Genomic DNA, 27415 nt, shown 5'->3' with positions numbered 1-27415 from the left:
TATTTAGGGGGGTGCAGGGGGTCCAGACCCTTCCGAAAGACTTATCAAGTACTAAAATTAAATAATGAAAAATGTATTTGTTTAGCCGTTGTTGTATAATTTCCTCTGAACTTATTGGAAGACAAGGATTATATTGGGATCATACGGCTTTGAATGACAGGAAGGACACATAGGGAGGTCCAGGGGACCGCACCCCCCCGAGAGACTCACCAAGTACTAAAATTAAGTAATGAAAATAATATTTGTTTCATAATCGATGGTTATTAATTTCCTCTGAACTTTTAAAAGGCAAGGATTATATTGAGATCATACGGCTTTGAATAACATTACAAAGAAGATTTATGTACACTACTTCTCAAAATAAAATGCATAAAATTTAATCAGAAACTTACTTTTCTCCAACTACATGTAACATCATTTTTATTTTTCGATAAATATTCAATTATTCATCTACTTGACATTAATTTTATTTGCCAAGGCACTTGTTTTTATGTAAATTATTCCGATCTTAAGTACAGAAAAGCTACGTAATGAATATGCACTTTTATATAGTCTATTTTCCTAATCGTGTATAATATTAATGTATGTATTGTAATTACTCGTATTAATTTGATTTATAATTACTTTAATATAAACATTATCATTATTATTATTAATATTATTATTATTCCTGAAACACTTGGTTCGAACACCCCCCCCCCTAGAAACATATTTCTAGATACGTGCCTCACACCAGTCACAAAATTTGTCATACCCGGCACAGGAAAAAAATGTTTATGGAGAAAGTATGTAGTAATATTTTTAGAAACATCTAATTGTCGAGTAAAGTTTGTTTTGTGAAAATGAAGTAAAAATGTTTCGGTAAACCCATATATTTCACAGAGTTTTCTGAAAGACTGAGGAAGGTCCTAAAGTCATATCTCAGAAGTGTCACACCTGTCACAAGTTTTAAAAAATGTATTTAGTGTAGCTGAAAATTGAAATGGTGAGAAAATTCCGAAATTAAATAACTTTTATTAAGGAAAATGAAATTACATGAATTGATAGTTACATATTTAAGGGTGCTAAGAAAATTTTAAAATGAATGTAAATTCGTCTTAATGTCACACCGGTCACAATGGAATTGGCCTAAAGGAAAATATACAATTCCCTTTTTTGTGATGTAGCCCTATTTCTGGTAATTTTTAAGCTGGAATCTAGCGCGTTTGTACGACTGCATCTGGCAACCCTGCAAGGGCCGGAAGTGGCGTGGCGCATAGATTGGCACTTGCAGACGCATCGCAAGCGGCGAAGGACCACAATAACATACTCGGACGTGGGGGAAAGTCAAGTTATGATTTGTTATTTGGTTCAGTGGGTTATTGAGTTGCACTCGCACTTTGTGGAACGTCTTGACTCATAAATGAAGCTTCTACTCGAGTAAATTGAACGTGACTTGCTTCTAGCACGAGCCGCGCCGTCAATTCTAATTGGCTGTCCCTCACCGGTGGTCATCACTTTCAGAAGTGGTTCAGGCAGGATGCGAACACTGGAAACCTCTTTCTAATTTCGTTATATTACGCCACTTTTCTACCTCAATGTTTAATCGCGCTGATCAGGTTGAATGCAACATAGTCTTGTAAAAGGACACTGATAAAACTTGAACAGTAGATATAATCACGGGGCGAAATCTTAATCTTAATACACACACACACATATACATACATACATAAATTATTATAAGGATATTTATAATGTTATTAAACATAGAAGTCAATTAATTTTTAAAACACACAAAGTAATTAATTAGTTACTTTTATATATATCAGATATGTGTAAAGTAGCAAATTAATTTCTTACTAACTGGTTAAAGATGTCAATAAATTACGAAATAGTTTTGTTATGTACAAGCTTTTGTTTAGTTTTTTGTATTAATACAAAACTATTGTAATTTATAATTATGTTTGACTTGCATTCTTGTTTTATTTCACGCATGTTGTTATTGGTGTGGACAGAGTAATAATCTCTTGAAAAAGAGAGAGGGCATTCTGGACTCACTCTTTTGTGTGTTTTCCATATTATCCTTAGTAAAGTACATAAGAAGTAAATACTAATTGCTTATATTTTGTTGTTACAAGAAAAACTCTCCCCCCGGAAACTTTTTGGTGGGGGGATCTTTGAGGTCAAGATTGTTAGTGGGGGAATCCCCCCTGTCCCCCCAGGATATCGCACCCTGGATATAATAACTGTTTTTTTATGATTATTATACTGTTATGATTATTATTAGGACTGGGCCGATACAATTTTTACCCAATACCCATACAGATTCCCACAGATACCGACGCTTGAAGATTGTAACCGGATTAACGAGGTTATACTGTATTTTAATATTTGCATGTAAGTCTTGAACATTTTAAAGGATAATCGAGGGGATAAGTTGACCGGTTTAACGAAGTCGGGATTAACTGAAATAACCTATAAGAACAGTAGAAAGTTGGCAACCTGATTTCCTATAAGTTGGCAACCTGATTTCCTATGATTTGGCAACCTGATTTTATATGAGTTGGCAACCTGATTTCCTATGAGTTGGCAGCCTGATTTCCTCTGAGTTGGCAGCCTGATTTCCTCTGAGTTGCCAACCTGATTTCCTATGAGTTGGCAACATGATTTCCTATGAGTTGGTAACCTGATTTCCTCTGAGTTGGCAACCTGATTTCCTCTAAGTTGGCAACCTAATTTACTCTGAGTTGGCAACCTAATTTACTCTGAGTTGGCAACCTGATTTCCTATGAGTTGGCAACCTGATTTCCTATGAGTTGGCAACCTGATTTCCTATGAGTTGGCAACCTGATTTCTATTCATAGCCTATGACCACGTGACAATAGTGAGATTGCCCAAATCTTTGACTCAGCATACGCCACTGCATAAAAGCATTGCCCCCAGCTCGACCAAACATCCCCCAGCTAACATTTTCCACTTCAGCCATTGTTCCAAAGAAATATTTTAAAGTACTTTCCCCCATAATGGTGTTATCACCTCAAAAATATTGCTTCAATTTCAAGTTATTATGTTCATGCAAAAATTAATATGAATTATTGTGGCTAGAATGAAATTATATTGGTTGACTCATTTTCTAGGGAGGGGCGCGAACCCCCCCCCCCCTTGCCCGCCGCTTCCGGACATCCATGAATGGAGGTCGACTCTTAACGTAGTAAACAGCTCCAACTTGATGATTAGTTCTGTAATCGAAGCCAAGACTTTTCGATCTGATTTGATTTGCTTCATTTTACTTCGCCTTTTGTGCCACATTTGGCTAATTTTCGAAGATGGGGATGAGTGATGATATGATGAATCGACACTCACAAACATCCATGCCCAGGCCAGGATTCGAACCCGGGACCCCTGGCGTCGTAGCACAATGTCCTAACCACTCCTCCACGGGGACCGGCGCCAAGACTTCGTTGCGGTTGTCCAGGCTCTATCGCTGCATCTTCCTAATCGCCGTGCAGTCACGGCCAGCCTCCTGTCAGTGTTGCCACATAAAGGGAAATTTTCCTTTTGCAGGGAAATTCGGACTGAAATTTTACCCAAAAGGGAAAAGGTAATTTCGATGAAAAATGCCATAATTTCAGGGAAATTTTAAGAAATCTGACTACATTATTGCAGTTAATGTTAAGTTCCACTTTTTTTATTCACATTTTCATTTTTTTCTGTTCTTTTTTCTGCTCCCTTGAATATAGCCTGTATCTATTTATATTTCTGTTAAGTACATCGCTTTTCTGCACCTTCGGATAATAGCAACGATGAGGATTAACGATTAAATGGATTCCTGACCAGGATCCAAACCTGCGACATCTGGTCAGGAAGCAATGAAACTGACACGTATATTCACACGGACATGGACCAATGGAAATACTACTACTACTGCTTCCACCACCACTAATAATAATAATAATTACAGCTACTGCTACTTTCACTACTAATAGTTATTATTATTGTATGATTTGCTTAGGTGAAGGGAAAAATTGGTCCATAACGGGAAATGTTGTCCCTTGGAAAGGGAAATTGTGCCCTCACATTGTGGCAACACTGCCTCCTGTCACACACACCCACCTTTCTCCTTTAACGGACAGATCATCATCTCCGCACTTGAGGCTAAGGATCTGCCTTCCACAGAACGCGGCAATTCATTAATCTTCGCTGACAGTTGATGCTTGTCTCCCGATACCACAGCACGTTGTCTTCATTCAGGAAACCTGCCTTGGAAGCACTATAATGTTGTGATAAGCTAATTGTATGCAGGAAGTAGCCATCTGTGCACACGGTGCTAATTATGGTGCGGGTCTTCAGGCATACACTATACGTGGGGCTTATAACCAATTTTTTTGAGGTTCAAAAAATCTAATTTTTGTTCCTTAGTGTAAAGTACAAGTGTACATTTGATTTGCTATTTTACTTCGCTTCTTGTGCCACTTTTGGCTAATTTGCAAAGATGAGGATGAGTGATGATATGATGAAATTGATGACTGGACACTCAAAAATATCCATGCCCAGGCCAGGATTCGAACCCGGGACCCCTGCGTCGCAGCGCGATGTGCTAACCACTTCGCCACAGGGGCCGGCAACAAGTGTGCAATATCAGTTGCCAAATTATTGTGTGCCATTTCCGATGTGCCACTGGTGCGACAATCATCATATTTAATTTTAAAGAACCTGTTATCTTACGTATCAAAGCGCCAATTTTTAAATCATATCAAATAACATTCTCCATCATAATTCCTTTGTTTATTTTTCATTAAATTTTGACACTGTAACGAATTTATATTGGTTCGTACAATACTATTTCACATGGCTTTATAATTATACGAATAGTGCCTATCTACTGTTTTTCATTGAAATATTGTACACGATTTTTATGAGACAGTATTTTGTTTAGAACATCAGTACTTTTGAAATGCGTGGCCTCTGGCGAGTGGCCAAGTTGCCCTCCCTAGGGCTGGCTCATATGACAATTGCCAAGGGAAAATAGTTCCTTCAGTACAATGTTATTTTTGTCACCACAGATTAAAACACAGAGAATATGAATGTAACCTACATTTTGACGCACGCCCTTTCTTCCCCGAGCTCCTGATAAAAAAGAATACTTTAAAATATTTCTTTAGAACAGTGGCTGAAGTAGAAAATGTTAGCTGGGGGATGTTTGGTCGAGCTGGGGGCAATGCTTCTATGCAGTGGCGTATGCTGAGTCAAAGATTTGGGCTATCTCACTATGTCACGTGGTCCTAGGCTATGAATAGAAATCGGGTTGCCAACTCATAGGAAATCAGGTTGCCAACTCAGGGAAAATCAGGTTGGCAACTCTCATGAAATCAGGTTGGCAACTCTCATGAAATCAGGTTGCCAACTCGTATGAAATCAGGTTGCCAACTCAGAGGAAATCAGGTTGCCAACTCAGAGGAAATCAGGTTGGCAACTCATATGAAATCACGTTGCCAACTCAGAGGAAATCAGATTGCCAACTCCAGAATCACCATCATGTCACTGATATGATTTTTCTTATATACTCCTTCTGTCCCACAAATATAGGCCGGTATGCAAAAATAGTGACTTTTTATTTATGTTCTTTTGGATACTTGATCGGCAAATTTGTACTGATCCGTGAGTAATAACGTTGTATGACTCATTCCCGTGTTTAATTTTCTTCTTCTGTATACACCAATGTCACAGTTTGCCTATAGGACAAATATTATGGGACAACAAACAAAAGTGTACCGGACAATAATTATGGGGCAGAGGGAGTACAATTTATGATTGATTTTCCTACTGTATTTTATTCTCTACAGTTCAGGCTTCGCAGGTCGCCTGGATAGCCTAGAATATACGCTCCTGCTTCTATGGTATAACATGGTGACAATGAGACAGCTGGGGGATGCCATCCCCCCGCATTCCCCTCACTTCGAGCACTGCTTTGGAAACTTTGTTCCCAAGAATGTTTTTTGTACCACAACATAACGTCCTCTTCTTAAACAAGATGCTCAACAAATATTTATTTTTTATGTATATTTTTTCCCAACAATTTTTAATTTTTTTTTATTAACTGAGTTATATTTTAGAGTGTGGGGGTGATTCGAAACGAAAGAGAATTTTGAAAAAGTGTCTCCATCACATGTCCATGGTCCGGCCAAGCCTTTTGTGAATGCGAGTTCCTGTTCCGTGTTCCGTAGCTGGTGGGAAAGCCATTCATTGGCCGCGTCCACCCAAGAGGCTCGCTGACCGGCATCCGAATGGCCGGAGGGTATCCGCACCGCGTGTTTCCACGCAAGTCAACGCGGAGGTCACCGGGTGTCACGGAGTCAGTGTGCCACTTCCAGCGAGGAGCATTAACAATGTGTGTGCCCCTGATCTCCCCGTTTCACTAGCACGAATCGCCAACGAATTTCGAATCGAGCGGCGACTTTCATCAACGGAAAGGATCAAAGGTGGGCCGCTGGGGAAATGAACATGATGTAAGGAGTCACGACTGGGATTTCACTAAATGATGCATCTGTGGGCATTATCGGTTACCACTTAAGGGACTATGGTCCTGCGGATTAAGGTGTAGTTAGGGTGTTAATAGAGGGTTGGGCCCAGTGGCGTGCCCAAAAGGACGGGGGTTGATGGGAGTTATAACCCTCCTTTGGCCCAGTATTCCTAAAGAAAAAAAAAAGATGGTACTATTATAGTATGGGGGGAGACACCTATAAATCATATATTTCGCACATTTTTACATTGCTAACGCACTATTTTGGAATGCGGAACATTTCCTAAGGTGAAATAAGGCATTTCTAACTAAAATAATGTATATTTCTTACATTTACGAGTACTTACTGTTACTTGTTATTTCGATTTTGTAACACATTATGGCGGGCGAGAGCGTACTGGTTCAGGGCGCGTTGTGCGAGTGTTTTGTCGATTTATGCAGTGTTGCAACCTCGTTCACCGGAAAATACCTACTTTCGTGCCCGGATTTGAAATTATGCTAATACGTCGCAAACCATTGACGTTAGTCCCACAAACCATTGACGTTAGCCCCAGAAACCATTTTCCGTAAGGTTAGGTTAGGCAAGCATAGTTCAAAATTTTTTTAAAAAAATAAATACTCGACACGTCATGTTCTAGTGAAAACACGGCGAGTTTGAAACACTGACTACGGGGTTTACGTCATCTAACACACGGAACATTGTGCTCTCGTACAGAAATAAAAAAAAAATGGCGGTAGCAGAAAAAGCGTGTCGGGCAGAGATTTTCGCAGAAAACAACATGCATTCGCATTAAAATGGATCAAAACTACATTCACGAACTTCCACAACGCTACAGAAAATGATTTCCGTAAGTTCTTTCTCCTGTACATTTGAAGAAATCCGTCTCCCCTATATTATAATGTGACCAAAAAGATCGTCAAAAGTAGGAAAATATGACAAAATGAGAGCTGACTACCAAGAGAAAGTATACATAACCCCTCCCTGATGAAAATCCTGGGCACGCCACTGGTTGGGCCAATCAACTTTCTTCGTACCCTCATCTTACCTGACCGAGAGAGGCAGCCTTCCCTGTCTGTCCGTTTGTAAGGCTCGCTTTAGACGGAAGCATTTATTTTAACATTTTAAATGCTTCCAGAAATCTTATAGATGTGTTTCACCTACGTCACAAACTGTTGCATTGTGGGATCGAGCAGCCATGATTGTGTCGTGTTGTAAACATTCGGAATTCAAGCGAGGCGGGCGAGAAATTTGAACCTTGTTTAGGATGGTATACTTTGTGCAATATTAGGTTGTTTAGGTCTAACAGGCACTTACGTTTATTCTAGAATTTTCCGAGAAAGAACAGAAGGTGTTATTCTAGACACAGAATTCTCGATTGTTGATTAGAATAAGCCGTCGTGGCGAGAATAAATCGTGCCAACATTAATGAACAAAACAAACAGTACAGAGCGGTGGGGCGAACATTTCTTTTCAGGTAAGTTAATATATGGCATTTCTCTGTGAGTTTTAGTACAAATGGATTGAACTGGTGTTTTTAATCATACTTGCAAGTAGCGTTTCCTTGTTATTATTTGGTAGAAAGGTGTTGATAAGTTTGACGATAAAAATGATAACCTTCAAAGTTAAATTCATCTCGATAATTGCACGCTTGTACTTGATTATTTATATTTCATTCATTAACACAAACTATTATTGTTATCCTATTCATGAGAAAATGTGCCGGTAGTAGGTTTTACTGTCAGAAAAAAGCACTGCTTGGTTAAAACATGTTAATGATATATCAAATTATCTCAAATTGATTGATTTATTTGGTTTCTTTTACTTCGTTTTTCTGCTATATCTGGCTAGTCGTTAAGATCAGTCACGCCCAGGCCGAGATTTGAATCCGCGACCCCTAGTATCGTAGTGCGCTGTGCTAACCACTCCGTCACTGAGGCCTGCATATCCCAAATTGTTAAAGCAAGGAGTGAAATTACTGTTTTTGAACAACTCAACATTTCAAATTACTGCGCTTGAACAAACGTTAAAAGAAAACATAGAACGTAATGGCTGAGTCTTGGAATTTTCAGTCAATCTGTACTGAAGGTCGTCGATGATCACTTTCTCCCACCCCGAGCGGGAAACATAGGTTACTTACTGGATGTAAATATTTCAAGCAGAAGCCGAACCACTAATAAATACGAAAACGAACTGCTTCCATGTAGCTGGTTCAAGTAAGGTGAACTAGAGTTGGCCTTTTCGTTGCATTTTTATGCATTTTTACCGACATTTTACACAGTACTAACAACAAACGTGCTCTTGGCGCAGGTGTAACGAACGCTGCGTGGTGGGTATTTCCTTGCAGACGACAAACAGCTCTGCCGCAAACATGGCGGCGGTGCGAATCCTGACGTCACATGAAACCCACCTATAGTGACGGTGAAAACTAAGAATAAATTGCTATCACTTTAAAGTTAGTGGTAACAACAGCACCCCCTCACCCACACCCCCACTCTGATACCTAAAATTACCCCAGGAGGCACTTTATCCAGTTTCGTAAATCTAGATCGTTGAAAGTTTTTACTCCGTTTACGGTGAAATTTAGCTCTTTTATGTGCATCAGGTTTGGCAACACTGCCAGGATTGCTGTAGGAGGCAAGGAGGTATACATTGCTCTTGTGGAAGTATTATTTCATTTGTTCTCTTGGGACTATCAAACTTCCGATGGCATAGAAAAATATATCAACGGAAAAAGGACAGACTGAAGTAGTAATTGACAGGCGGAAAAGTCGAAACTTCCATTTGATTAGCCGTAACTTGAAGTTGATTCCCCATAAGGAATGCATGGGTTTCTCAAAATCTTATTCATCATATTTTTCAACACATCGTATCTAGCTTAATTATCAACTTTAAAAAACACTTTCACTTGCAACATGTGGAGAAATTCATACTCCATTGAACAGCAGCTTTTTTCCTCAGTAGCATTGGCCATTCGGACGATATTGAAATAAATGCACATCTGATGCGAAATTGTCCCTCATCCCCTTAAGCTACACGATATGTTGGATTTCTGGAATAATTAAAAATTTCAGGAGTACATAGAGAACATTGCAGAACGCCTACATCTCAACCCCCTCCCTCATGATCTTGCATTGCAGGGGTTGACCCTATGCCACTGATATAGATTATTTGCAACGAAAGAAAATCCTTGTGATGTAATGTGCATGAATGTAGAAAGTACAACACATGCAATCAAAGCACGTAATATTACCCAGTAGAAACAAGGATCTACAATTTGCACTTTTTTTAATGTGGTAAAGTAAAAATACTTATGTAAAGTGTATATCGTATACATACCAAAAATTCTCAATGGTTTTCTAAAATATTTCATGGTGTGGAAAGTAAAAAAAATAAACCAGTTTCTAATTATATGCACTATTCAAAAAACTATACACTAGTATTGTGCGATATATCGTCCAGGCGATATCAACTAGATGATATATTGTCATGATATTTTGGTGATATATATATCGTGTCTGTGACATATCATCATATTTTGACAATATATATCATCTTGGTGATATATTGTCATATTTTGATGATATATATCATGTCAGTGATATATCACTAGAGGCATGCATATTTCGTTTTTGACAAAAACACAAAATGTTTGTTTTTGATTTGATTTAGTTTATTTTACTTCGTGTTTTGTGCCTCTTGGCTAATTTGCGAAGATGGAGATGAGTGATGAAATTGATGAATGGACATTCACAAACAACTAAGCCCGACCGGGATTCGAACCCGGGACCCTTGGCATCGCAGTGCGATGTACTAACCACTCGGCCACAGGGTCGGGCAAACACAAAATGTGAAATAACACATTGTAATGTTAATTTTTCATGTTTCTGAAAGGTGTGAGGTGCATTCTCCTACCGTTTTGACACAAAATAATGCGAAATGAACTGCAAAATGCGAAATAGACTCTTAAACACAAAATTTAGTTTATTTACCAACACGACACTTTCTGAAGTTTGAATTATCCTACAAGTTATGCAATTCACAAAAAACTGATGTATTCTGCTGTAAATATTTGAGAAGCAAAAATGGAACCATTTATGCAGGAATAAACTTAATACTTGGGTAACTACATAAATGTGCTATTAGAAGGGATATGTTTATTTTGTGTATTAACTGCAGTTTTTAAATCAAATTTAGAATTATATTCACATTTAAAACCAAAATGTAATTTTATATACTGCTATAACAGCGAAATTTATTTCATTTACTGCTTTTGAACCCAAAATTGACTCTTTTTGTACCAAAATTTTGCTTTTTTTATATACAAAAAATATGTGCTTCTAATCATCACGATATTTGGCGATATATACAAGGGACGTTCAAGGTTGACCAGGACTTTCGTGCGTAAAATATTAATGAATCAATGTGGCGCTGCATTACTAGGGCAGGACAGACCATGATTCCTTGCGAGTAACCATGATCCTTTGCGACACATTTGGCGCATGCGCAGTAGTGTAAACAAAGATGGCGGCAAGTAGTGTATTTGTTGCTGTGGAACAGTGGTGTATAATGAAATTTCTCGTGAAGGAGACGGTGAAACCTGCTCAAATTTGGCGTAGACTGCAAGCACAGTATGGTGAACAAACACTGTCACGGGCAAGAGTGTACGAATGGTGTCATAAAAGTTCCCCTCCACAAAAGAAAAGCAAAGCGCTGCCGTCTGCCGGCTAAGATTTTGGGAACGGTCTTCTGGAACATGAAAGGTGTTATCCATGTGGATTTTGTGGAGAAGGGTGCCACAATTAATGCCAAGTATTACTCAACACTGCTTCACGGTGCTGTACGTGGGGCTGTTCGGAAGAAAAGACCTGGAATGTTGTCGAAACACGTCATTCTTCTCCATGACAATGCCAGGCCCCACAAGGTCCATTTGACTCAAACAACACTGGCCAGCGTGCACTGGGAGGTTTTACCACACAGTCCTTACAGTCCAGATTTATGCCTCAGTGATTTCCACTTGTTTGGGGCAAAAGAGCATTTGGGCGAGACGCACTTCCAGACAGATGAGGAACTCAAGAACGCTCTCCTGCAGTGGTTACGACACCAACCTACTTTTTTCTACATCAAAGGCATCAAGGAACTTCCACAACGACGGCAACGGTGTCTGGATGTTCAGGGGGAATACTTTGAAAAACTGACATAGTTTGGTGCTTCTATGTATGTATATTTCCTGTCTAGAAATAAAAGTCCCGGTCAACCTTGAACGACCCTTGTATCATGGAGACGATATATTGTCATATCAAATCCCTGACACCAACCATCCCTAGTATACACTAACTGTTACATATAAACAATACAAACGTTTTGTCAACTTCTATAAAAATAAAAAAGATATGGATTTCCACAATAAGCTTTATTTTTACTATTAAAGTTACTATTACCATTAACATATTAGTGTCATCCACTCTATTTACAATGTATTTCTTTCACTTGTCAACATCACTGCACCACACACACACTCATTAATACCAATCATCCTGTGGTAGCTTATATGTCCTATTATCCCTTCTGATTATCTCAATGGCAGGTCCGTAGTACGCTATCACATAGTTGGACCCATCTGCTGGGCCCACCACCTGCGTGGCTATGAGGATTATATCCACCAACTGGCCGAGGAACATGAAGCCGAGGGTGCAGAACTTGAGGAGTCCTATGGCTGGGTAGCCGAGGTAAAAGCGATCGATCCCAAACATGCCCAAAAAAATTGAGAGCAGCAGGGCCGTTTCAAATGAGTATCCATTCCTAGAGAAAAAAAAAAACAAAAACAAATTGATAACATTTCTCAGAAAGACTTGGAGTTTAATGTGATTACATATTCTCGTCTTCATGTGCAGAAAAAAAATAATAGTAATCTATATTGTAGAGATATGGTGATTGAAAGTACGAGAAAACCTCGTCAAAAGATTATTTACGCTTGTTCATTAACTGGAATTGTCCGACCGCCGAGCAATCTCAAGAATGTGCACGCATCGTTATTTCCTCAGAGCTTTGACTGAGAGGTAAATACATGGATCTAACTTGATCCAGCGTGTTCGAAAGGTGTAATAACTTTTCAAGGCAAAAGATTATAAAAGCTATCTCGCCCAAGGGCTCGCTCTCATTAACTTTACGTCAAACTGAACTTTAACAACGGTGTACGAAGTTTACAGCTGCATAAGCCTTGCAGTCACTTGTGCGGGATTGCTTGGAAGAGTGAGCCAAGGGTCACAGTACCGAACCTTGGCATCAGTCACAATACGGTCAGCAAGAAGCATTTGGACAAAATACATCATTTGTCTACCAGGTATGAACAAGCATGAATAACCGAAATTCAATCATCCATATCTCCTTTCTCTCAGTCGGAGCAGGTTCAATCACAAGTACATTTAAGCTCTACCTAAATGTGTCATTGTTGCATCCCTGTGACCTCAGATACCTTGTAATAGGGGATTACATCAATATATATATATAAATGAATGTGTGTGTGTGTGTATATTTGTTTGTTCCGACATAACTCTTGAACGCCTGGAGCAATTTCAACCAAACTTGGTACACGTGTCACTTGCAATCTGGAATTACATACTGTGGGGGTAAGACAGCCCTAGGGGTGGGGTGGGAAGGGGTGATATGTAAAAATAATCGAGAACCACCGATATTAAATTCCGCACAAACAGACATCCGTGACTCTATGCAATCAGCACAACGATAGTGTTTCTCGGGTTGTCTAACATTCAGGCTGTGTTGCGAATGGAATCCATAGTTTTCGTGCCACTCCCAATGCGGCTCAACTCCCAAGTTCATCACCTAGCGGCATGGGGGGTGAGAGGGGGTGAAAAATAAAATTCCACAAATGGCCTAGATTAGTGTCGAATCCACAGTTTTCGGAGTCGCAAAGCTAATTGGTGACATTCATGATCACATTTAAAATTAGTTACATTTTCCACTATAGTTAGAATTCATTATTTTCCTGTCTAATACAAGATTGGAATAAATAATCAGGCAATGCCGGGTAATCAGCTAGTGTAGATATATTTGTGGGACAAACATTCAAAATATTATTTATCCAAAAATTCGGTAATTTTTATTTGATTGTGGTAAGCTTATGTTCATTTCAACTTATTTTAAGCCATGAAAATCGGACCACCAAAATCGCTGCTCCATACGTACTTTGCTCTTCACTACCACTTCACTTCAGGTTGCACAGTAATATAATAATCATCCAAAGGACAAGTTTTTTACGATCATTGATTACAAATGCATGAATGATTGATCAATTTGGTGTTTTAAGTCCACTTTATGCACAGTAATGCTAATCGGGACTAGACCTACAGTTCAAAGTGAGATCTGAACCACTATGTGCCTCCACTGGGTATGGAACTCAGGACCCCTTGATTACAAGGCAACGACGCTACCACTGCTTTAATGAATTCCATGCCATGTTATGCTTTATGCCTTGCATCAACAGGACTGTGATATAAACGATACAAGCATCTTGTACTTTGTTTCATTGGCATTTCTGGTACATATATGTTTTTGCACAAAATTGCAACTGTTTTCAAACAATTCCCATCAGGTGAGTAATAACATGGATGTGATGTCTGGTGAGAGAAGGCTCCAAGATAGTTTTGGTATGTCTTCTTTCCTCGTATTTTCTTATCCGTATAGGATGCCGAATTTGAATCAAGTGCTATTGTTTTGTTTCTAGGATGGCCGACCTGTTTTTACCCATGTTGGCATCTGTTGTCATGCCGATCAATGTAGCCTCAATTGTTTTGAGTCGTTTCTTGTGGTTTCCTTTCGAAAATCCTTGAATAATCCAGGAGCGTGAAATCCATCCATCCGCTGAGAACGACTGTGTGGTGTGGCTTTGGCAGGTGGAGTGTGATCTTACACCCTGTGATTTCTTCTTATTGGGGTTTGTGAAGTCCCAGGTGTACGCCAACAAACCACGAACCCTTTTGGAACTGACGGCTGAAATCATATGGGTGATTGGAGGCATCGGGACAGGCATCTGCGAGAGGGTTATCAATAATTTTGTGGTGCGTATAAATGCATGCAGACTCTGTAGGTGTAGCCTGACATTGTCTTTCATACGTAAATGGGAGATGTTACTGCTTACATATACGTGAAATATAACTATTTTCATATTTTGCCTACTCTTATTTAATTTTCTAATTCGGCATCCTATATGGAACACCTTTTTTTTTCTTTCCGCTGTTAATATCTTGTATACAATAGTTAAATTTGTTGTACTAATACAAAAAAGTTATAAATTTATTATCATCATAAAGGAAAGTTCTTGTTTCAAGTACTGAAGTGTTGTATTTCTCTCCTGCGATTCTAATAATAACAGAACTTTAAAAAAATCTTCATGGACTTGCATCAATAATGAATTAATTAATCAATATTTTTCGGTCTGTCAGACAGATGGACATTTTGCACCCTTCAATATATATGGGGCAATATCCCCTCGTCTAAAATCCTCACCAGTGTGTTATAAAGGAAATGTGTAAAAAAAAACTTGATAAAGATTAAAAGTGCAAGGTTCTAAAGGGTCCTTACACTTAGTGTATCACTGACAAGGTAAGGATACACTAAAAAGTTCCTTAGACAGTGGAAAAGGCCCGCTCTTCTCAAAAAGCTACAAACATGACTTATAATTCATATTGCGAGATGACGATTGATTGATTGATTTAAAAATTGTTTGGGTGCGTCGGCACTAAAGGCCATTTTGCACCCTTCAATGTATACGGGGAAGTAGCCCCTTATGTAAAATTCTGACTAAAATCATAAAAAGGGGTGTAAATAGCCCCTTGGGAAAACATTAAAAGTGCAAGGTTGTAAAAAGACCTGCACGAGACAAACACAACACATTAAAAAGTCAGAACAACCAAACTAAAAACCTCCTTACAGACGGTGGAAGAGTCCAGCTCTTCGTAAAAAACTAAAAACATTTGATAAAATGCTGCTGTCATCACCCAAGAGGGATGACAAACAGCCGGAAATGTTAAAAGTCTGCCGGAGGTAAGCAAGATCGACACATTCAACGAGAATGTGTCGAATGCTTAATAAAACATTACAAACACGACAGAACGGAGGGTCCAGCCCTTGCAGCAAGCGACTATGCGTAAGACGGCTGTGTTCTAGACGCATGCGAGTTAGAGTGACTTCTTCTCGCCGAGAGGGACGGGACGAGGAACGCCAAGCACCTGTGGTGGGCTTAATAGCGTGAAGCTTGTTCCCCGTTTCCGTATCCCACTCGGCCTGCCAAGTTTCAAGAAGGCGACAGCGGAACATGTTCTGCAGGTCGCTAGCTGGCAAAAGGTGGACGAGAACATCGCCGTCCGCATCAGCAGACTTGGCGGCAGCATCAGCTGCTTCGTTCCCCTGAATGCCTACGTGGCTAGGGACCCAACAGAAGTGCACATCGGCACGGGCAGATAGGGACACAAGCCGTCTGAATATGCGTTGCGCTACCGGATGCCGGGAATACGGCGAATTCAGGGTCTGCAACACGCTGGTCGAATCACTGCACACAAGGACTTTCTTCAGACCATTGACGTCTGCAAAGTCCAGTGCCTTTAGAATGGCGTACAACTCTGCCGTATAGATGGAACAGGTAGGGTGTAGCAAGTAACTGGAACTTTGAGAGTCTAGGACGAAGGCGCAACCAACTGATTCGAATGTCTTGGACCCATCCGTGTAAAACACATTAAAATTGGGGTGCTTCGCACGAAGTTCTAAAAACCGTTGCTGGTATACAACCATTGGTGTCTCTGACTTTGGAAGGGCAGTTAGAGAAAAATCGATAGAAGTTGCAGGAAACTCCCAGGTCGGGAGAGGCGGAATGAGTGGAGAGACGCCAGGAAGATCACTGTCAACACCAAGTGCTGACAGGATCTCGTCTGCACGAACACCAAATGGTCTAGTGACACTAGGGTGGAGCCGATACCTTGCCAGCCTACCCTCGTCTGAGATGGTGTGGAATGAAGGATGTGAAGGCATCGAGCGAAGATGGAGGAAGTAGTTAACTACCAGCCGCTGTCTTCGCAGAGACAGCGACGGCTCAGATGCCTCTACATACAAACTAGCGACTGGACTGGTCCGAAAGGCACCAGTGCACACACGGATACCAGCATGGTGGACAGTGTCTAGGATGCGAAGTCTAGATGGGCGAGCAGAAGAATACACAACACATCCATAATCTAGCTTCGACCTGATGAGTGCACGGTATAGGCGAAGCAATACCATCCTATCAGCACCCCAAGAAGTATGAGATAAAACGCGTAAAAGGTTGAGAACTCGAAGACAAGAGAACTTTAACTGGCGAAGGTGAGGTAGCCATGTTAATTTCTTATCGAAAATGAGGCCCAGGAAGCGGACCTCATTCACGAAGCACAGGGGAGACTTCCCCATGTACAGGTCAGGATCTAAATGACGTGTACGCTGACGACAAAAGTGAACACACACGGTTTTCTCGGATGAGAAGGTGAAACCTGTTTGGGAGGACCACTCAACCAAACGGTTTATCGTCAGTTGGAGTTGACGAGAAGACGACAGTGTTTTAAGTTGTTGGGATGGTTCAAAGTGCATCTGAAGAAATCCAAATCGGCAATAGACTATGTACGAAAATTTCACCAATACAGTACTGATAAAAAAAATCCTAATGCTGACGACCAAATCTGTACAAATCTCATCTAAAACAGCAAACATTTCATGAAGTATCTGATTTACTCACATTTTATTTAACATATTGACTGCCAAAATAGAAGAAATTTTTTTCGTGGCCACGATGCTTTATTACAAGAATATATAATAAAAACATTCAAAGCAATGTTTCTTGATGATTAGATGAAAACTTGTTATTTTTAATTATTTTATGTGCAACAGTCACATGCAACTCATGAGGTGCTAGAATAAATTATTATGCTGTATGCCACGTGAGTTATATTTGACTCACAGCTGTTTTTTTCTGAGCACAGAGCCTTTTGTTATTGTAACATGACTATGTCGTATACTATTGTATCGATATAATTCGAGGAGCTGGCCAGCAATAATTCAAGGCCAAATGCACAATCGGAAAAACTTGAAAATTGTTCACGAGTGAAAATGTTTTTTTGTTTACTTGTCAGATTTAAGTGAAATTTAACCCTTAACTGGGTAACCAGTGTCTATCAGACACTGTTGCTTATATTTTTTGTCACATGCTCCAAACTATACCTCCTGCAAACATGATATTTTTTTGACTTTGTTTCTCTCTTTTTTCTCATTTCACAATATTTGACTTTGTTTGATAAAGAATGTCAGGCGTAAAAAAAATAAAGTATTTAATAAGACATCACATAAAAATATTATTAATGCTAAAATAGAAAAAATGATAAATATATGAGCAAATAAAACAATTTCCTCATACTACCTTTCAGCCTAATATGTTTCATATACTATTCTGCAAAAATTATAACAACATGTAATTACAATGATGATGATGATGAATACAAGAATTATGGACATAACAATGATGATTAGGTTAAATATCATGTTACTCGATTGTTTCCACAGCAATGAAACATAAAAATCTTACATTTAAAACAATGAAGTGTCCGACAGACACTACTTGCATGGACCCATTACAAAAATAGCTTGTCCGGATAACGGTTAACCTTTTGAGTCCCAAGGCCATTCTCACAAGTAAGCCTCGCGGTCCCGAGCCGATTTTGAGCAAAATGCATAGTTTCAATTAAATGAGTGTAGATCGGAGACTAATTGCCCTAGACAGATGAGTGATATACCGTTGTACGCGGAATGAACCAGAGATTCAGACTATATGAAATTTATGCCCTCCCCCCCAAAAAAGGATATGAAAAGTTAAAAATGCACATAGAAATTATCGCTGGCATGTAAGAAACAGAAAAATATTTGCATCATTGTCATATGACCAATGTAACTTGAGTTGTACCCCCAAAAGGAATGGCCACTGATTCAAGCTTCAAAATGCAGCGGTACCTTGAAATGACTATAGCTCAGAAACTAAATGCCCTGGAGATATGAACTATATACCGTTGTACGCAGAATGAATCACAGATTCAGACGATATATAATTTATGCACATTCGGCGTACATATGGAGGGGGAAAGGGGGGAAATCCCCTCAAAAATACTTTTCTTAAAAAAAAGCATTTCCCCCCTGGAAAAAATGTCAAAATGCACAAAATGCAAAATTTATGCAAATTTGGTGTATATATGGAGGGGGAAGGGACAAAACCCCAAAAAATTATTTTAAAAAATTGTTGAAATGTTTGAAATTTATATTTTCCCCTTGAAAAGAGACGCAAAAGAGAAGTCCCTTTTCCCGCCTTTTCACCTCCATTTTCATGAAGAAAAAAAACAGGTGCAAGAAACATTTCTGTTAAATACATGTGTTAGGAACAATATATAAAAAAATCGAAATTCTAGCCAAAAATCGAAAAGTTATAAGGTAAACACTACGACCTTGACACAGCATCTCGATCGAGATGCTTGGGACCATGACGGTTACTTTTAGGTATCTCGATCGAGACGCTTGGGATCCAAAAGGTGAAAGGCAAAAATACGTAAATATAAAATAAGTTTTTAAAATTGTTTATATTAATTGCAATAATAACAGCATCACTAAATAAGATTTTCCTGAACCATGTGCAAAGTTTTTGCCTGTTGGGCCCCTCTTAACGTAACATGTATGTTACCTGTGCACCATGAGGTTTCCAAGGTACAGAGGTGTGTGAGTTAAATAAGCTTCATGAGGTCCCGGGCAAAAAACTAGGGCTAGTTAAATACAACTCACGTGGCAGCTAACGTGTTAAAGAAAACTTTTATATTCATAAAGAAAATAAGTTTACAGGCATGTACATTCATTAGAAGCTGCTTATTGAAACAGGTAGAATTTTATTGCCAATTTTACCAGTCGATACAGTACTGATTAATGTGTCTTATCTTAATGGATACTCTATGAAATCCACCAAATCATTGTGTGCAAAATTGATTCACAGTATATGTTGTGTATAAATTATTATTAATTTTAACCACACTTACGTCCACTTGCATGGAGTGTCACGCCAGAAAGTTGAATTCTTTGTCTCCTCACAAATTATGCTGTCAGAGGCCCTGCACAGCACTGAAAAAAAAATATAATCTGTTTATACACACACAGGTATTTATGTACATATCTATACACATGCACATATACATAATGTGTGTGTAAAAATTTAGAAGGAAGTAGAGTTTTTCTATTTGATTCTCATCTTTATACCAGCCCTTCTTCCTCGCATTCACCGACAAATTTCATATGTACAGGACATGAAAACTAACAACTTTCCTTGAAACATTTTGCTTCTTGAAGTCTTGTTCCATACCAGTCCTTGAAAGACTGCATTTATATCCTGCTGCCATGCGCTATATATTCAAGGTTGCAACTGACAGTTATTTTTCTGTCAGAAAATTACCACATCTGAAGTGTCAATACCTGTGGGGACCAAACTAACAACGATCTTCTTTAATGAAAACACATAATGAGATATGCTATATAGGGTAAGTCAAAATGATGGACCCGATTTCAGACATTTATTCTGTGAAATATAATAAACAAATGATATTGTGAGACATGTGCTAAGAAAGGTAAACTGTCAAAGTTTTTTTCAAACAAATCACAAGTGTTCTATGTAAGCACCTCGCGTAACACGGCACTCATCAAGCCGATAGTCTATCTCCTGCCAAACCTTGTGTAGCATGTTGCGGTCAATATCAGCAATGGCTGCTGTGATGCGGGCATGCAGGTCATCCAATGTTGTTGGAAGTGGTGGTACGTAAACATGATCCTTGACAAAACCCCACATGAAGAAATCACATGGGGTCAAGTCGGGGGAACGAGGTGGCCAATGAAGGAGAGTTCGATCCTTCGGAGATGCACGGCCTATCCAACGTTGTTCCAATACCCCATTGAGATGGTCCCGAACGCTGCCATGGTAATGCGCAGGGCACCATCCAATTGGAGAATGAAATCTGCGCTATCCTCTGCAAGCTGTGGAAGGAGCCATAGTAGCAGCGTATCAAGGAAAACAAGTCCTGTCACAGTACGTTCATGGAAGAAAAAGGGTCCATAAATCTTTTCATGGGAAATAGCACAAAAGGCATTCACTTTGGGAGAATCGCGTTCGTCTTCCACAAATTCACGGGGGTTAGCAGTTCCCCAAATCCTTACGTTGTGTCTATTCACTTTCCCTGAAAGGTGAAAAGTTGCTTTATCACTGTAAATTAACCTCTCAGAGAACCCATCCATTTCCATTAATGCGAGGAAATCAGCACAGAAGGACGCGCGCAAAGCATAATCAGTGTCTCTTAAGGTTTGAACTAGTTGCAAGCGGTAGGGTTTCATTTGTAAACGTTTTCGCAGAACCCGCCAGACAGTTTCCTGTGGAAGTTGAAGTTCTCTCGCTGCCCGGTAGGTGGACTTCTGAGGACTCCGCACTCGTTCCACTGTCTCTTCCCCAGTTGACCGACGGCCAGTCGATTTTAGTTTACAGATGCAGCCCGAATCTCTGAAATGTTCATATCATTTACGAATGGCCTTCCCCGTACGTGGTTCTCTCCGATATTTGGTACGGAAATGCCGTTGCACACTATTCAGACTTGTTCACATGATAATCAAGCAAACAGAAAGATCTCTGTTCTCCAGTCAACGCCATTTTCCTGCTCGGTGCTCGCTGCTGATCCTAGCGGTAGAAAGTGGAAACACTGCATGGAAACTAACTTTGAAAGTTAACCTTTTGAAGCGCATGTCTCACAATAACATATGTTTATTAGATTTCACCGAATAAATTTCTGTAATCGGGTCCAATATTTTGACTTACCCTGTATGTGTGTATATGATGCTATAAAATTACATGTATATTAAAAGGTATAATCAATAGGATACCATGATCAAGTTATTACAGCGTTCACTGTAGTGGGAATGACCCCCTTCCCCCCTTTCCACTTGCCATTTTTATCAATACATCCAATGCCAGAACCAGATTTCAATAACATTGCAGACCTTTGTTTTCTTGCTTTTTTGTTCAATGTAGTGGGAATGCAACCCCCCTGCCACCTCTCCTACTTAATGGAACTATTTGTGGTCCCTTTTGACCCAATAATTCAAATGGATGTTTCCAACTCTCCCCCACAACACAGCCATGATTTGGCAATCACATGTTCAGTTGCCATGCAGAAGTGACACCTAGAACAACCACGTGCACCAGGCTGTCACTTTGGCTTTGGTTTGGTTTGGTTTGAGTTGCTGTTTTAAGTCCACTTTATGCACAGTAAGGCTAATCGGGACTGAACCTACAGTTTAAAGTGGGATCCGAACCACTTGTGCCTCCACCGGGTATCGAACCCGGGACCCCTTGATTACAAGGCAATGACGCTACCACTGCACCATGGGGGAGGCCCACTGTCACTTTGGCATGGGAAGACTATAATGGTAATTAAAAGATTCTGAAATCTTGGAAAAAAAAAAGTTATGCCAGATGTTTGTGCGTTGCTGTATCAAGCAGAAATTTACAAATTAATGCAATGTAAATATTAAAAAAGCGAGTATCTTAAATATGAGGACATATACAAAAACATCATCAAATGAGAAATGTTTATCGTAGAGGGTTGATGTTTCATTACTCTGAGTAAAACACCAAGGAAGAAAAACTTTGACATTCCACTTACATACAAGTGCAATTAGATTATGACAGACAATACTGACTTACTAAATATATATTCAGATAAAATTTAATTTTTCCATTTTTCTTCTCCTGGTAATTGTGCAACCTGCCTGACCCCTCCCCCTCTGCCCCCAAAACTAACTTCTACTCTCTACAATAAATAGTTGGTCCTGGCAGGGATGTATTTATTATATCTTATAGAAAGTTTTGTCGGTTAATGCGAATTTCGGTAACCACGAATTACGAACTGTTTTTTACACCGTTGCGTCATTAGATCTCATTTAACACGAACTTTCAAAGTTTTCCATAATTTTTTCTGTTGTGTCATTCCTGTGCACATAGGTATCTTGTTGACTACCTTGTTGTTTGTGTCCCAACCATGGGTACCTACAGAGGAGGGGGGCAAGGGGCACTTGCCCCCCTCCTCCTGATTTTTCTGGAAAGAGTTAATGTAATTCAAATGGTGAAATTGTAGATATATTTTATAACAAAAAGTATTGTTTTCTGCGACTTACACGCCGTAAGTTACAGCAACTATTATAATTATTATTTTTATTTGTAGTAGGGTTACATTTAAGCTTAGTGTTATTTTACACTGATTATCTAACTATAAAAAAACAGCTTTTTGTCCTACATGAATTAATGTTAAGATACAGTTATGCAAATTGTATACGAGGGGTACCAAAAAAAAAACTGGAATAGCACTACACTGGGCGGAGCTTCCATAGTACAAATTTTTCCCACTAGGCAAACGTGGAGCAACTCGTGAGTTCAGTGAACCCAGTGGCTTCACCGGGGAAGGTTGTTTCTGGTGATTTTTTTTTCGTAAAAGCAGTTTTGCTCGCAACTCGTTTTTTGTGATGGCCGATGTAAGAGAACAGTGTGCGGCTGTGAAATTTTGTTTCCTGCTAGGGAAAAATGTCGCAGAAACTTTTGCGATGTTGAACACAGATTACAAGGACAGTGCTATGGGGGAAAACTCAAGTGTACGAGTGGTTTTCTCGCTTCAAAAAAGGTGACATGTCGATTGATGACAACCTTGTTCTGGACATCCGTTAACTTCCAGAACGGACAAAAATGTCGACAAAATTCGTGAACTTGTGCTCGAAGACCGATGACGGACCATTGAAGAGTTGGGGACGTTATCTGGACTATCTTGGAGCTCATTTCAGTAAATTTTAACGGAAGATTTGGGAATGAGAAGGGTCACTGCAAAATTTGTGCCTCAGAATCTGAGTGACCAGCGAAAAGAGTGTCGAGTGGAAACATGCCGTGATTTGAAAGAAGAGCTCTGAATCGACCCAGACTTTTTTCCAAGGTCATTACTGGTGACGAGACATGGTGCTTATTATTTTTGTTTCCCCGAATGAAGAGGGACACGAAGGGACAGCAATTTGAAGAGGTGAAGGAAAAAAAAAAAAACTAGGAAGGAGCTGTCAGCCATCACAACAGATGAGTTAAAAAAATGTTTCCAAGAATGGAATCACAGATTGGACAAATGTATTAAGTGTCACGGAGAGTACTTTGAAGGTGATAAGGTTGTTTCGTTAAAAAAAAAAAAAATCAGCTTTTTTTGGGTACACCCTCGTTCGAATAGCTAGATATACAGAATATGGAAATTACAAATGTATGTAATTAAAAAAAACAGTAGTAATGATAATAGAAATAGCAATAATAATAATAAAAGTGCCTCCCCCCCTGAGAAAAAATTGGGTGGGTGCCCTTGGTTCCAACTGTTACCGTAGCCATGACTACGAATTCGTGATTTATTACCAAGGAAGGGATATGAACTGATAAGGCAAGGAAAAGCAAGTGGTAATGATAGTGGTAGTTCAGGTGAAACAGAGGACTGCCTTTTCTCAGATGAACACTACGAAGAGTATCTCGCTGGCGATGCGGTGGTACCAACTTTTGATGACTCGATGCCACTTATGAAAATGATATGGAAGTTGAAGATGATATACATTTCACTTTGTGTACAGATTTGTCTAGGCAGACAGACCATTGAGTAGCACAAAATCTACAACTCCAACAGGAATCTAGTGACCCACCTGCCTAGACCAAAAGGAAGAGACAGGGAGCTTAGGACAGAAGATATATTTTCTGTGTTCATCCCTGATGATATTATTGACGCATATTCCTTTGACATTTTGGCATTAGATATTCTTTCTAAAGGTATTCATTTGCAAAATTGGAAGTGGATATGGGTGCAAAAATTAGAAATAAGGTAGGTGTCATCTGTGACACCTTGTTAAATTTGTTCCTATCACACAGCCTTGTTATTCAAAGGTTAAATTCACGAGTGATACCACATAGTTTATATGTAAATAATAAAAATACCTCAACATAGATACAAAAATATGTATAATCAGGAGTGGAAACTTGTCAAGTTATCAAAACTTGTGTTTTAACTGACTAAAATATATTTTTAAAAAAAATGAAAAATTAACTATTTTCTAACCTATTTATTTAAACCACATTAAATTATCATCCTAAAAGTCAAAATTAATTTGTTCTAAATTATTTTCTGGCCTCCACCATCAACACAGCCAGCCACCACACATTTTTTTTGACAAAACAATGATTTCATAATAGTACAGAATTATGTGAGGCAATAAAACAATCATTTATTACCAAATACAGTAAACCCCCGTTAACACAAACTCGGTTAAGACGAACACTCGGTTAACATGAACAAAATGTTGGTCCCGGCAGGGATTGTATTATATCTTATGGAAAGTTTTATCGGTTAACGCGAATTTCAGTTACGACGAATTACGAACTGTTTCTTAGTCCATTGCATTATTATATCTCATTTAACACGAACTTCAAAGTTTTTCATATTTTTTTCTGTTGTTCCTTTGCTAGGTATGTAAGAAATCCCCCAACAATCTCTATCATCTTGTCAACAATCAACTTATACAGTATTGTAAACAACAGATTCAGATAAACAATGTGTTCTTTAAAACATAGCCAGTACGAGTCACATCAAGATTAAAACTTGGGTGCAATTGCTCGACAATTGGGATCACCGTGTCAACAATGAGCTTATACGTATTTAACCAACAAATTCAGATGTGTTTTTCTATTATATTGGACACTTTAGAACGTTACCAGGCATTTGCGTTCCCGTCTGCAAGCGCAATATACAGAAATTTTTCAGAGAAAATGATCTGTGAGTGTTTTTTTTTTAAAAGTTAATTACTGTAGTACTGTTTTCTAAGATGACATATATAATACGTATTGTAAATGGTTAATGTGTAGAAATGTATTGCAACAATAAAATTGAGTCCCCGGTTAGCAAGAATTTTTTTAACACGAACTCTTGATTTTTCAGTCCCTTGATATTTGTGTTAATGAGGGTTTACTGTAGTGTGTAGCAGATATTAAAATGCAAAACATGTTGTATTTTTAAGTTTGTCTTTGGTCTTTGTTCAAAAAGTATTATTAATAAACTCTCGTTTCTCACTTCATCTGTTGTTTTCTCCATAGAAGGAAATGTGGCTGTGAGGCAGTAATATTAGAACTCTTCGGTAATTGAAGAAAGCTAATACTCTCAAGCTCTAAATAAAGAAAGAATGGATAACACTCACTGGGAAGGTGTAAATGAGTTACAAATTTATCTTAAAAAATCAGAAAGTGCAGTCGTGGATACAAAAATTACAGTGTTTGCAGACCGTTTTTTAAAAATAATACTGACTTTACCGACCACTTTTTACAAATACTAACAAATTACAGACTATGTTGAAAAACTGACTTTTACTGATAATTTTCCACCATGTGTATCAAAGTGTACTTGGTACATAAAGGTGATATTACAACCACAAAATTGCAACATAGTCCAGCATCAAAATATGCTGTTTATGCTTTCATGTTATAATGTAAGAGTGCCATTATGTATAATGTCAGCTTTAGACGACATGTATGCCATGACCATAATACTACCATGCAAAGTGAAAAATTTTATGGCATTTCTGATGGATAGGATCCATCCTATTTCAGTTCCATAACCAACTGTAAGCTAGCCCTTGGTTATGGGTGCAGATGTAATGGCAGCCGCGTGAGATGTAAACAATGTATCACTTCATAATTTTAAAACACTATAACTATTCAACCGAGAGGAATAACGTTTCCTATAAAACTGTATTAGGTACAAATCAATGGCACTGCTTAACCTTTAAGTGGGTATGTGGGGTGGCCACAACACCCAAGGTCTAAAAATTGTTTTAAAAAATAGTCTTATAAGTTGGCAACACTGTTCATCTTTCCGTTACCTTCATATTGTTTACTCCTTGAGGGGTAGGTCTTTTAATCACCTGATTGTTGTACGCTGGTCCATAATAACAAAGAGCTCCACGTTCTGGGGTGTTAACAGCACCCTACCTACCTACTTGCATATTGTTTTAAACTTTATTTTGCTCGAGTGTTGCAATACTTGTGGCTTTTCTTTTCTTCGAAATGGAATACAAGAAAGAACATGAATGTGTCAAAAAGCTATTAGAGTTATTGGACGTGGTTAATAGTGCAGAAGAAAGTGACAGTGAGGAATTAGTGCTCCCACACTAATTATAGGCCTGTATCTGTTTTCTATATTTTTGTAGCCTCAAATTCATGTTCATGTTTTACCATTTAATTAGTAATGATTAAATATAAATCCTTGTACATTTGTTTAATACATATGTTACTTTTCAGTAACTATTGCATATTCTGTTTGGAAGGAAAAGTAAAAAAAACAATAAAATAAGGAATTGTCCCTATAAAATAGAAGGAAAAAGGAAAATTATAAAAATGTCCTTAAAAAGTTTCAACGTTTGTTATTTTCATTATTCGCAATCTTACAACCGTACAAATAATGTAAAATTACATATATTACAGTTATAATTGTTAGAAATATAACTAAGTGTATTTTTTCTGTGGGGTGTCATGAGCACTCCACTACCCACTTGTGTACAATTTGGCCACCTACCTACTTGAAGGTTAAATACATACTTTATAATGTGTACTGTACACGTATGGAAGAATGTTTTAGTTGTTTCAATTGTGAACACCGTGCACTCACCATAGATGGTGTAACTTGAAGTGCCATCGTGCAGTATCTATTACACATTGTAATCGAAAAAGCTAACCAAAATGTTACATGAAATGCTTCCGTGTA

The 27415-nt window shown here is 38.7% G+C and overlaps 1 protein-coding gene across 5 annotated transcripts in view; it reads right to left on the bottom strand.

Moving 5' to 3' along the window:
• Nucleotides 1-11893: 11893 nt before the first annotated feature.
• The window catches only part of bisc (TM2 domain-containing protein 1 biscotti), a 33116-nt gene continuing 17594 nt past the window's right edge, over nucleotides 11894-27415 (bottom strand). For all 5 annotated transcript variants that reach the window (XM_083115071.1, XM_083115066.1, XM_083115067.1 and 2 more), the window contains exons 3-4: nucleotides 19604-19685; nucleotides 11894-12299 (exon numbers count right to left, since the gene is read on the bottom strand). In XM_083115071.1, the coding sequence (XP_082971197.1) occupies nucleotides 12020-12299; nucleotides 19604-19685 (362 nt within the window). In that variant the 3' untranslated portion in view covers nucleotides 11894-12019. The remainder of the gene's footprint in view (nucleotides 12300-19603; nucleotides 19686-27415) is intronic.

The sequence above is a fragment of the Lepisma saccharinum genome, chromosome 30 (genome assembly GCF_977018435.1).
Source record: "Lepisma saccharinum chromosome 30, izLepSacc3.1, whole genome shotgun sequence".
Lineage (NCBI taxonomy): Eukaryota > Metazoa > Arthropoda > Insecta > Zygentoma > Lepismatidae > Lepisma > Lepisma saccharinum.
The sequence above is the reverse complement of the archived record's forward strand: the minus strand, read 5'-3'. Positions and strand labels throughout refer to the sequence as shown.